Here is a 13,543-nt window from a genome sequence, read left to right on the forward strand (position 1 = left end):
GCATAGAGACAGAGAAACTAGGTGAGTCCTGTGGTGAACACATGGTTGATAAAGTTAAATAGCAGAAAAGATGATAAAATGGTGACATATGTACTATGGTGAATATGTTAAAAAATACTGTGTTAGTGATCCTCACAGTCTTAAAATTCACACAGAACTGCCCACTAAATTTAATTTATAAATTGTCCCCTATTGGAGTCTTCATTTCAAATTACAGATAGAAGATTTAATTCTGAGCTAGTCCATATTTCAGTGTATGTATTCAATCATTTATTCTTAACATTTTCCCTGATAGTTTGTTTGGTGGTTTTTTTTGTATTTTTTTTTTTTTTTAAACTCATGATCCTCTGGCATAAATGTAAGTAAGGCTGTGGAAAAACAAGTATCAGTTTGTCTCTTTTTGTGAAAAAGTTTGCATAAGTAACTACATGGGCATTTTAAATATAAAATACCGAAGAGAACATAATGAATGTGACTGTGAAAATCAATCACAAAGACAGCTAACTGCTCTTGTCAAACATCTAAGGAGACCTGACTGGCTGTTTTCATAACTTATGCCATGGATAGAAGCTAAAACAGATACCTGACAAAATACAATAGAAGTGTTATTCTAGTGGAGAAAGCACAGATCCAAACTTTAAAATTCCTCTATTGCTTGATGTGAGACATCAGGCAAGTAATTTAACCCCTGGGTTGCTCCACCTTTTTTTCATTTAGCTTGAATAATATTGGTGCATACCTACTCTTTAGGATGCTGTGCAGTTTTTAAGCAGTCCAGCAGGCAGTGTGAGATACTGACATGAAAAGTGCTGACCATAACAGGGCAGAGCAGGATGAGTGCCAGAAAAGGAACTCAAATAGACCTTCAGTAACATGAATATTAGAAAAAAAAAAAAAATCCAGTCTTTAACATGAAAATTACCTTAGAAATTAACATCAAATTGTTCTGTGGCAAAGCTTTCCTCTGTCAATGCCACAGTACAAATTTCCAATGGGTATCCTGCATTGGAGCTTCTGTGCACGGAAAAGTGCTGATTATGCAAGAGGTTGATGGTGTGGAGCAGGGCCCCAGGAGATGGTCTTGTGAGGGAACTTTTGCTCTCCAACTGGTTCTGGTAAGACTGAATAATTTTTGTTTTTTGGCTCTTGCTTAAGAGCAAGTAACCAGGATGCCAAGAAGCTCCTCTAAATATACTCTATTGGTACATATGTTATTCCAGGAAAAGTAAATGCATAATTGATAAAAAGAAAGCATAATGTTAATCTTTATTAGCCTTAGATAATATTATAAGCTGTAATGCTGTAAATACAGTGTTCAGGCCAAAAACCTCAGATGAAACCTACCCTGAAGTAATCAAAAGGTAAGGAAAAATAGGAAGAAAAATACCAATAAAAATGCAAAAGTAAAGTATCTCTTTTTTCCCCCTATTATAGCATATTATAGAAAGCTTTCTCTTGGACTTAAATAAGCCTATTTAGTAACACAGTATTTTTGAAAATTTTCAATCCAGTATTTAATGTTGCCAGGGAAATGGCACTAAATGCTTGTAGCCCAAGCCAGAAACAGAAGATATGTTCTGAATATTTTTTGTCATCTTAGAGTCTGGGATAAGGCTGAAATTGTGAATTAATATGCAAGGTGTTTGGGGAGTAGTTGAAAGCAACATTGGATTCCACTCTGCATAGCCAGCTCTGATGAGCCTTCTCTCTAATTTCTTACCTGTCTCAGGAAAAATTATATGCTGCCATGTGGGTAATTTTTTCATCTCATAGCAGGTGATATTTAATCAATATACAGAATGGCCATCCTTCTGCAGAATAAATAGGTGGTTTTGAAAATTCCTATTGGTAGAGTATAAAGTTATGTATTGTAGGAATTCATCCACACCCTGCTGATGTGGTTAGGAAGAATAAAGGAGTTGCTTTGAGATCTGCTGGCGTTTGTGCCTGTGAGCTGTAGAAGGCTTTCTGGATCCTTGGATCCCAGAGTGCCTGTGTATTGACAACTCTTCAGTGATCTTGTGTGTTCGTTCAACAGGGAAGAGAGATTAAGCAACTCTTTATTGAATAGAGCACACTTCCTGCCTTGCAGCCTTTGCAGTGTAAGGTAACTAAGGAGAGGCTAATGAATTTCAGATAAGGTGCAGAGCAGCTGTCTTGTAGCTCAGGTTACAAGTCTGTTGAAGCCTGAGCCATTGTTTGGTTTTAAGGAGTGTGAATAATTTACTTTTTTACCCATTCTGTCGAGCTACCTTTGCTTGGACTTGGTGGTTCTACTCCACTCTACAAAGTTGGACACTGTGATGAAATGCCATGAATCCAAATACAGGTTTTCCTCCCTTCCTCGAGGGAAGGACTGTCTGAGGAATATGGCTCTGTGCATGGCTCTGCCATCACCACTGCTGCGTGGTGAGTGATGTGAGGTACTGTCCCTGCTGAGCTCACAAAGCTCCACCCAACACACAAAGGCAAGTCCATGCTGAGCTCTGTGGTGTCCATCATTTGCCAACTAGATCAAGGGTTTGGTTTTTTTTTAGCTGTTCCTACCACAAATGATCTGGTATGGCCTCCATGCTTCTGGCTTCTCTGATAAGTCAGTCCTGTACCGAAACTGGTGTCTCAGCAGTAGGTAACCTTAGTCTCTTGGTGGAAAGTACTGAGCTCACAGATGAACTGGGAGGATAATTTTGCTGATGGTTAAGATTTAGATTTAGTCTTCATGTGATGACTGGTGTGTGACAGCATCTCTTTATAATATTTCTTAGGGGTTAGAAGTTTTCCTTGATTCCATCATTCAACTGAAAAATGAATAGTAATGCTGAGAATAAGCCTTTTCTTTAATACTTCCCTCCTAGCATCCTAAAGCACTTTAAACTATTAATGAAATGTCCTGTTTTCAGGGGAAATGGAAGCATGTAAAAATCTATCGAATGAGGTGATGATTCCAAAAGCCATGACAGTTGTTTGCAGTAAAACTGGATAGAAATCATTTCTATAGTGGATAAGGTTCCTGCTGTTCCAGGCACTCTAAAAATGCACACAAAGAGGTGGCTTCTGCTCTGAGGAGATTTTGATCTGAGTAGATTTTAAATCAGCAGTAGGTTGAAAGAGACAGAGAGGTGGCTTGTGCCATACAATAGGCCAGGCATGACACAGTCAGAGAACTCTGTGCTTTAAACATTTGACCTGAATTTTTCCTCCCAATAAAGAAAATGCTTAAGCCCCATTATTTATGGCTTTCTATATATACATAGTAGCTATAATCTGTTGCTCTGAAACACAAAACATCAGAGAAAACCTCAAAGCGGTGCGATACTTGAAAAAATTCTATATTAAGCTGCTTAGGAAGAACTGACACCATGATTTGTAACTCGTGTGTCTAAAAATTATTGTTCATAGAGAACAGTCTTGCTCCATAAATACTGAAAACAAATTTGAAGATAAACACCAACAAAGGAAAAAATTTCCTTGCTAGCAGGAGAAAAATAAGATAAACTCTTAAAACATTTAGATGATGTCGGCATGTCTACAGCAGCACCTCTTTAATCTTATAAAGGTTGTATCACTCTATCTGCCATCTGTATGAGTTTTATAATGCAACTATGTGGCTCATGGCAACAGCTTTCTGGTAGCCCCATGTTGATTAAAACTTTGAATTTGTTTTTGTGAATTAACATTTCCCAAGGACCTTATTTTTAAAAGGTGTGTTAATGTCAATCCACTTCTGCCTTCCAAATGTATTTTTTCCTGGTTTCTGTCATTTTGGGGTTAGATAAAATTTTAATGGAATATGGGAAAGCTTTACCCTGAAAGTGCTGAGGAAAAAAAAAGTCTAAACCAGCTAGCCAAATAGTTAATTAAAATACTTCTAATTTCCACACAGGTAGAAATGTAGGAAGTGCTGTGAGTCAGTCTTTGTAACCTGTCAGGCTTCTAAGGATCTGCGCCTACAGCTTTATCCCTGTTAAATTCTCTTTGAGCAGACAGCGTTGGACACATTTGGGCCTTTCGCTTCTTTTTAAAAGTCTGTGGAAATTAATAAAAAGCCTATCAGCTTCCTAAGATAGTGTCCCCTCCTGTAATTTAATCCACTGAATAGTTATAATGTACCTCTGGATAGAAAAAGCCCTGAGAGAAATGAGAAATAATTTCACCTAAAACCCCTGAGGAATGATGGTTATTTTTTAAATAGTTGTTTTTGCCTACTGACCTTGAGCTTGCACTGAAAATTTACATTGCACAAAAATTACATTGCCTTGGAGCAGCAGCAACTTCCCCTTTTTTCTTTTTTTTTTTCTTAGTTTAGTTTTTCTCTCTGAACAGCTCAATGGTGTTAGACTGATTGCAAGTTTCACATAAAATTTGTACCAGAACACAAAATTTTGCCTTTCAGCATTGGCAGTATTTCATGCATCCAGCACATTTAAGTTGCTGTTTACAGTTGGCAAGTCACAGCAGAATACTTTACCCCAATTGAGACATTAGGTGGAATTTCAACTATGATTGTCCAGGGAATCGGTTTTCTTACTCCTACTGCCGACCTGTGCATTTTCCTTGTGCTACCAGCAACAATTAGGTAACAATACATTTCCACAGCACTAGTTCTTATATAGAAAAATGTTGCTCAAACAGCATCAGTCTAGGAAAGACTCAGGCAAAAATATCAAACTAATTTAAGTAGAGTGTGAAAAATAATACTATATCCAGGTTTGTGTTAGGTCATTAATGTATTTTTAGTGGAAACAGAGAATCAAAAGCTATTCTGGATGTTGGTATTTAAGAAGAGCATATGTGTTGGGGACAATTCCTCTTCATAGGAAAATGTTTGTTTCTTTCAAAACAAGGTTTGTCACCTGCTAAAATGTCAGTGAGCCTATACATGCAATTCATGTCTCTCACAGTAAAAACTTCTGCCATAAATTGTATTTATTATATTACTTCTTAAGTACTGTTGGTATAGCTGATAATACCAAAGTTGGTCTAGTCATCACAACTGTGAGTCTAATGCAGAGGAGGCAAGACAGATGCACAACAGTTTGTATATAGTGTTAGAAAGATATGCTTGATATCAACAAAGCAAAAGCAAGTAATGCCTTTATCTCCTACTACAAAAGGCTTAAAAAACATATCCTTGACTAACATTAATTGGAGGTCACCTCTCTTTATTCTATTCAGGTTTAAAAATTGATATGGTTTTAGTGTGGGGCATAATTAGAGAAGGGAACTTTGTGTCAGCTTTTACAAATGTGAAATTTTGTTACCAGCTATCCTATTCCTGAAAAATCTGGACATAACAGATTATATGGGATTGTATTTAACTTCACCAGATGGTTAGTTACATGGAATGCACTTGGATCCTGAGAAAGGGTTGATTAGTTGAAATGATTCACCTGATTAAATTTAAGCATGGCATAAATGCTCTATACAGCCTATTACTTCTACCCAGTAGGTTTCAGTCTGTGTATGAAAGTTGCAAAGAGACGATAGGTCTTCATCAAGACCTTTATTAAGACTTAGGTACATTTCCATATTTCCCTAAGGAGGTGCCAAGGGTCTTGCATACCTTTCTCTGCAGTTACTAATTGAGGTATCATGCAGACATAAAGAATGTTTCTTATTCCTACATTAGCAGCAGTACATCACATTTGACATAAAAATGAGCACAGTGGCTTTATATATTGATCACCTTTTAAGAGTTTATTTCATTCTCAGACCTTTGGTCTCGGGAGGGCTCAAAGTACAATGCAGAGGCTTTAAAATGCTTTCAAATTTGCATTTCAAGTCTGTAGTGCATCATGCTTCAAACACTAGTACAAAAGTCAAAAGAAAAAAAGGCAGGGGAAATGGCAATTACTCTTTCATAACAACTGCAAAGGATGTTACCCACGATACTGATATTAAAGCAATTTACTTGCCATCACCAAATAAAAGCTTTATGTGATGAAAACATATGGCTGGTATTGAGTGAAAAAGGGACAGGAAATTGAACATTAAAGGTGACTCTGCCTTTAGTTCAGTGTATCCTTGCAGGAGGGAGAAGTGCTCTGAGTGAAAGGTTGACAACAACTTTATCTTTGAATTTCCTGCCTTTCATCAGCTACTATTACAACCTGCATGTTTAAGTGTTAAAAAAACTCTGAAAAATTATAAAACCTGATGAGTGCCTCTCAAAAATCTTTACTGTATTTAGATGCTGAATTTGCAGTGTAAAGAGTCCATTGCCTCCATCTTCATTTTTTTTTTTTTTCAGTAAAAAGAACAGTTTTGGCTTTTAGCGAAATGGTTGTTTAAATATAACATTTAATGAAGTCAGTGGAAATTTCCATTCATCCAATTTTATTTCTGAAAGACTGTATCCCAGACAGATAATTCCTGGAAGCATTTTCACAATCCTGTTTAAATAAAAGTGCTGGATTGTCTTTGCAGAGTGCATACCAGATTAGTTCTTCTGAAAGTCTACATAGAGCTACTTTCGTTTATACTTAGTGAGGAGTTGACTCTGTTTGTGGTGTGCTTGATGTAATGGTGTGATGACTTTCTTATTCTGCCTTTCTCCGTGCTGGTTTTCAACCAGTATTTAATGAGAATGACTACATGTTTTATTTTACTGTACTGTCCTTACAAAAGAATCACAAATTGTAATCTCAAATACTTTAGTGTCCTTACATTTCGTATCTGCTGCAAATTGCTTTCATAAGTAGGAACTTCTTGGCAGTTTATAAAGTTGCCTTATTAAAAATTCAGAAGGGCAGACAATTATCAGATATTTTTGTAAACCATGGGCTTCTCAAATGATTAATAGCCACATTTGTTCTGTAAATAAATATGAAGTTTTCCAAACAAATATATCAAAAGGGATCCAGTTCTGTAAGCTTTTGCTGAAATCATCCCTATTTATAATCAGTATGGATAATAACTATTGTCTATTCACATGAATTTCTAAAACCCAGTTGTCTCATTATTTTAAAAATACATGTTTCTGCCCATCTCAGGTTACATTTCTATGATCTTATTGTTCTAGAAGGTATGTGATATCTTGTCAATCAGCTTAGTATCTTCTTAGGCCTAGTTTAAGATGCCCGTGTAAAGTAAGTACTTAAATAATAAAGTTTTTTTTTCATGGGGTTGTGTGAAAAGCCTAAACTTAACTTTCTAGTGATTTCTTTCCTTTTCTTCTGTTGTGCTTATTGCTGAATGATGCTAAATTGTAATTTGTTGTTCCAAGCCATGAAGACATCCTTCCTTCAGGTATTTAAAAGGAATACATCTCTGAATCTTTAAAATATATTAACCAAAGCAGATGTATTTTTCAGGCTTCCTTTAACCTTTATTACCAGAGTATATTCTCCTCCTTTGGGCCTTTTTTTTTCTTTATGTTCTCTTCTGTGGCCCAGTTACTTGACTGGAAGCTTATATCCCTGAGTAACACTCAACCTGTAACTAAATATGTGTTTGAATTTAATATACAAATTGTTATTTTAGAATTCAATGTAATTTATTTAGAGCTGATCCTGTATTTTCAATGTCACGTGCCACTATTTTTCAGCTTGAGAGGTAACAGCCCATTTAGTTGAAAGGGAAAAATCCTTCTTGAGTTGCCATCTCAGAACCTTGATGCAGGTGGGCACCTCATCACCCTGTAGTTTGTAGGTCACACTGTCAAGTCAGAAAGCTTGAATTAGAAAACTTGGTCTCATTTAGTGTTAGAGGCTCCAGTTTGCTTTAATTTATTTCCAGAAGCTCAAAATCCATGTAATTTATAAAACTACCTAAATGAAAGCTGGGTTTCTTGACTTGAGTGTATTCAGAAAATAGGTAGTTTTTCAGTAGCATCTAATATTCAGGGCTCTGCCAATGAAGATAGTTCTTAGCATACTTCATGTGTGCTATTTCTGTGTTTTCTGATACTCTACCCTGGATACACTCAGCATTGTGGTTATTAATTTATAATGGTAGAGAAACAGAGCAGTCTCTCTAGAGAGACATAGCAAGACTTTATGCTTCTTGAATGTATAAGATTACAATACAAACAACATGGCCACTTGTAGTTAATATGTTTGATTTTTCATCTGAAAGTCTAAAATGAAAGTTAATTTACTGCACTTGAATGGCCCTAGTTAGAAAGCCCAGAGATCCAGTTTATGTGTTATCTGCAGAAGTGATACAGTGCAAATAACAATAATTGCTCCCACTCCACCACTTTTTCAGAGGTACCACATTCACTTGGGTGCTAACAGGGTTCCTTCTTCTGTGTTTCTTCATTCCCACATTAATAACACGTGTGAGGATTCACCATTTGAGCATTCTGGCCCAAGATTTCATGTAATTAAATACTAATGTCCAAATATTGTCTAACACCAACTCACTTTTCACTGAGTCATTATCAGACAACTGTGAATCATCAATTGATGGACAGGGCTCACTCTTGTTGACTGCAAGTGTTTTCCAATGAACTAACCTTCCTGCTCTGGTAAGAGTATTTGTTATGTTTGTTATTGGCTCATGAGCAGTCTTCTGTTAAAGACTGAGATTTATCTCTTCTGTTGTCTCTCTCTTCTTTCCCTCCTTTTCTCCTTCCCTCCTTACAGAAAAATCCGTAAGAAGTTCACCAGATCACAGCTGAAAAGAGCTTCCAGAACACCTTGTTCTTCAATCATTGCAAAGACAAAGTCTCTCATGAACAATAGGCAGGCACGAACAGAGCCAGGAACCATCATGCACTGAAGATATAACAGCATCAGCACCATAATAATGTCAAAATCATGTTTAATTGTGAATGCAGATACAACAGTACTTCACACATCTTTGAGACAGAAACACTATATGGACGTATTGTGGCTGGGTTGTGTGTTCTGGGCAGGATCCAACAGCAGCCCTTGTTTTCCCTCACCTCTGCAAGGGCTACTTCTGGTTCACTGTGCAGGCCTAACCTGGATTCCCTCTATTCCCAATCATCAGTGTTAGCTGATGAGGGAGGAACTGTTTGCACTGACCACACTGAAGGAGTATGGATGCAGAGTCCACCCACCACATTTGTCTATGCCTCCTAGTGGCTCAATACAAAAATATGCAGCTTTCAAAACTATTGCAGTGTCTTTAAAGTGGGATTTAGCCTTGAGGGGTTGCATTTCAAAAACAACTACAAACTTCGTTGATATTTTTCAGTATTGGTTTGAGTCACTTTGGGTTTGATTTTCTGAACTGCTGAGCATCCAGACCCTGAAACAAGGACAAGGTGTTGTTTAGCAGTTCTGAAACTTTGATTGAATTAGGAAGTGCCCATAACTAGTGGCAAATTTTTAAAAGGTAGGCCATATTAGCTTTGATTAAAATCCTGGAAAGTATTATGTGTGGCTGTGAACATCCAGCTGGACTAGTTGCATGTGTAAGAGCTAGTCCTATTGTCTGTATATTTGCAAGCATCCACTTATTTCTTTGGGTATTTTTTGCATTTCTTGAAGTCTATTCTGAATAGTGAAAACCAGCAGAACACCATTCCCAGAAAACATGAAGAAATAAACTATTTCCTATTAGAAATGTCTCTCCACAAAATAATTTCTACATTTTGATATGTCTGGATAAAAAGATGTCTTGCAGAATGCTTTGAAGTTCATAAATGTAAGGCTACAGGTGGATACTTACCATGGAGAGATGATGTGCCTTTTGAAACTGCTCATAGGAAACTGTCAGTCTCCCAGAAAGTGGGAATGGCAACAGAGGCAGGTCTTTTTTCTACTCAGGTACTTACAGGTGAACAATCTCTGTCCTACTTTGAAATCCAGAGAAAACCAGCGTGTAGCACTGCTGTGTAATGTGTCAATTATCTGAGACAAGTTGTCCTTCAATAGGTTTGGATTCTGTACGGCTTTTTACGATGTGGTCAGACACTGAATGTGTCATAGTAAACTGAGATGAGCTTCAAAACTTTTTTTCCTCCCTCTTTACTACTTAGCTCTAACGGTGTAGTAATAATTGTGAGGTTTTCATCCAGTTGTGGACGTGCACTCAGCTTTGGGGTTAGAAAGACAAAAATGTAAGTGATGTGTCATACCCTCTGGGTGATGCCCCCAAAATTATTTCCCCCATGCATTTTATGGTTTCAGTCTGAAAGAGCATCTGTGACCTCAGCCTATAGCTAGCTGTATTCTCCGTGTAGGATTTTGAGCTCTTGAGACAGAGACCCAGATGCTTCTTCAGAGATGAAAGCACCCTGACCTCTTGAGGGGACTTGCTGATGGTTTTCTGGAGTGATGGATCCAGGTCTTGTCCACTGTCCTTCACCAGCAAGAAAAGGGTGATGGAGAGATTCATGTCATGATGTGCTTGCTCCTAGTGCCCTGACCACCTTAACTGAATGTCATTGATTTGGACACAGTTGGAGAAAACCTGTGATTCATCTGCTTACAGAACTTTCCAGTAGCCACTGAAGCGTACAGCCCTAGGAGTATCTTCTAGGCACAGGATCTGCTTCTTCCTCTCAACAGGAGGGCTCTTCATCAGATAGCTGAGCAGAGACAACCTACTCTTATTATTAAGGATTGCCTTTATTAACTGCAACATATGGAAACACCTTCTGTATAATACCTTCCTCACCCATTAAAATAAAGAAAACATGATTACTCAGCAATCTGTTTGACTGAAAGTATGAAAAACATTAACAGAACAAGCTCCCTCAGACATCAGTGAAATCACACACAGTAGACTCATTTTCGAAGTGTCATTAGCTGTAAGGTTGTAGATTTTTTTATCCTGCCTTATTAAGCTTGTACTCAAATTATTTCTTTAGTCAGTGTGCTCCAATGTCTAGACAGTATTTTGTAAAATCTCTGTGTGTTTCTGCTTTTGACAATAGTATTAGTATCCGTAATAGTCTGATGTGAAGTCATTTTTTCTCCTTTCCCTCTGAGGAAAGATATATTGGTAACACAGCTCCCTGTTATGCAGCCAGCTGTCTGGTACCGTTATCTTTTGCATCAAACAGCCGAGGTAAGGAAGAATCCTTTGCTGCTCCAAGCTGAAATCCTTCATCTGGATACACTGGAAGTAATATCACCTCTGCCTAGCAAAGTCATTTCACAGGTTGCAATAACCAACCCTTGGGGTAGGTAAGGCATGGAGAAGACTAATTGCTGGAATAACTTCTGCTCTGTCTTTATTCTGCATGCAGCTGCACAGAGACTTTGTCTCCTCTAAACTGCACACAGTGCACAGAGAAACTGCACGTCATGTATTGCACCTTTGTCTTTACCTGCTCTCTCTCCATCTTACCTTTCCTGCAAGATGTTCTTCAGAGACTTATACAGGATTTACCTGTGAATTTCAACTGAGAGCGTTGATGGAAGATCTGCTGAAGACATGTTCCTGCTGCATTTGTGCATAATGATTTAAATTTTTGTAGAAACTGTGACACTTCTTACTACAGTATCATGCAATTCCATGCTTTCTATTGAGTTAAAAGATTTTTCACTGACTGTGAGCAAAGATGACACATTCCTGTGTAAACTGTAACAGTGTATCCACAACAAATCAGAGCTCTGTACTTTTTTTAATCAAGCTTCCCAAGTTAGTTATTTTAAAACCAGCTAACATATCTCAGTCATCAATAATGACATTGAGTATAAACATAAACCTTGTAAGCAAGGACAAGAGGTTTGGTACTTACCATGGGTATGAGCAAGAGAATCTAGGCAGCATCAGAGCTGCATTTACCGTATGATTTATTTTTCCGTTAGCTGAGTAAGAAATCTGTCTGAAAATTTGCCTTTCCACTTACAAATATGGGGCTAGAAAACCATGCAAAATGCACAATCTTTTTGTGTTCAGAGGCCTCATATAGAAAGTAAGAAGATTGTTTTAACATCTAAAATGTCTATGTTGCCATTGTCATCTATATAGCTACTCTGCTGTCTTGAAATATTGTGTATACTGTTTTCAGATTATTTTTAAAGGCCCCTACTTAGAGATGGAAATTTTGATTCTGTAGGATGGAAAAGGGAGGTTTTGAAATACTCAAGATTGTTTGAAATGTGTTTGTGATATGAAAACAACATCTTTTAAAACAGTGTTTTGATTAAGGGCAAATATAGCCTTTGTTTCTGCAGTCCAAACCTTGCAGCATGTTATGAAAAACTTGGAACTGGAACTGAAATGAAGAACAAACAAGCAGTAGAAATGGTGAAATGGAGCCTGCACTTACAGAATGTGCACTTTTTTAGTAATCTAAAGTGAATTTTTTTTTTAATAAATATAATTTCAACAGAGATACTTTCCTAATTATGAAGGCTTAAAAAATGGAATGGCTGCACATTAATTTCCAATATAATCACAGCATAACATGCCACAGCCTTTGCAGAGAACAATTATAGTCCTTCAGAAATACTATATTGCATAGTACGATTTACTGGACACAGTGTCTTTATATATGTGTACTGCTATGGTAATGGAATTGTTAGAATCCTTTGGAAATGTCAGCAAAATAATATGCATTTTTCATTTTCTTTTGAAGGTCCTTTATAAAACCTGTGTCTTCATAAGCCAGAGGGGGTGTCAAGAGATCTGAGTTTATATAACTGCACAGTGGAATTTTTTTGAGTAAGTCAGGACTTTTTTATTCAAATGTTGCATGTTGAGGGAGGAAACCTAATTTTGGAATACATGGGGTTTTGGATAAGAGTTTTGAGGTTGTACTATATAGTGATCAACAAATTTGAAAAACATGCTCCTGTTACTCATAAAGATTTAACAGTTGGTATTGAAATACAGTATTGATTAAATAAAAACAAGAAGCATTAAAGAGTTGTCTTTTTAAAATTCTGTTGTTTAGACTAAATATGAATTTCTCAATGGAATGGTAAAACTGGGAAGCTCCATGTTGGGTGTTTGAGGATGTGTGGAGCACCTTAGAATGAAACAGTACTATTTGATTTGCATTAAAGTGTCTTTGTGTACAAACTCTGTGACTCTTGGCCCTTTTTGCAGGAAACTAAATTTCTAGATTGATACTGTCATCCCGTTTTACAGTAGGCTATTGAATAGTCAAGAGACTGAAAACTGATGAACTGTATGAGAGTTAAAAACACTAGTAGATAAAATGGGGTTAAGGAAAGAAGAATCAAAAGTTGGGGAAAGAGAGACATGAGGTATTGGTCCTTGCATTGGAACACTAGAAGATTTCTCAGGATTGAGCTGAAATCTAGGAAAAAGAATTCATAGTCCACAAAAAAATACTAGAAGCTACAGTGCCTCGCAGTCTCCAGTGCGTTGGCCCATCTAAACTTTGCAGATCTGTATTAGTGTCAGAAACTTTGCATGTTGTTCATTTGGTAACACCTGGAGCTGGTGACTTCTATGTAAATATGAAACATTATCTGAATCCTTTTCTTTACCAACATCTAAGGTAATGTCCACAAATTAATCAGATGTTTTTTCCAGGGAAGGAGAATCATATAAAGGGCTTCTGAACAGAAATAATGCCTGCTGCTTCACAGGTTTGTTTGAGGCAATTGTTTCCATCTCCTAATTCCCCAGTCTGTCTTGGGGAATG

At 37.1% G+C, this 13,543-nt stretch overlaps 1 protein-coding gene across 2 annotated transcripts in view; it reads left to right on the forward strand.

Annotated features, from left to right (window-relative positions):
- Window positions 1-12,793, forward strand: part of MTA3 (metastasis associated 1 family member 3) — a 133,145-nt gene extending 120,352 nt beyond the window's left edge. Inside the window, exon 19 of one of the 2 annotated variants that reach the window (XM_017811763.1) lies at window positions 8,589-12,793. In XM_017811763.1, the coding sequence (XP_017667252.1) occupies window positions 8,589-8,724 (136 nt within the window). In that variant the 3' untranslated portion in view covers window positions 8,725-12,793. The remainder of the gene's footprint in view (window positions 1-8,588) is intronic. The other variant, XM_017811764.1, reaches the window with a different exon arrangement.
- Window positions 12,794-13,543: the final 750 nt, after the last annotated feature.

The sequence above is a fragment of the Lepidothrix coronata genome, unplaced genomic scaffold, assembly GCF_001604755.1.
Source record: "Lepidothrix coronata isolate B3197 unplaced genomic scaffold, Lepidothrix_coronata-1.0 Scaffold33, whole genome shotgun sequence".
Taxonomy (NCBI): Eukaryota; Metazoa; Chordata; class Aves; order Passeriformes; family Pipridae; genus Lepidothrix; species Lepidothrix coronata.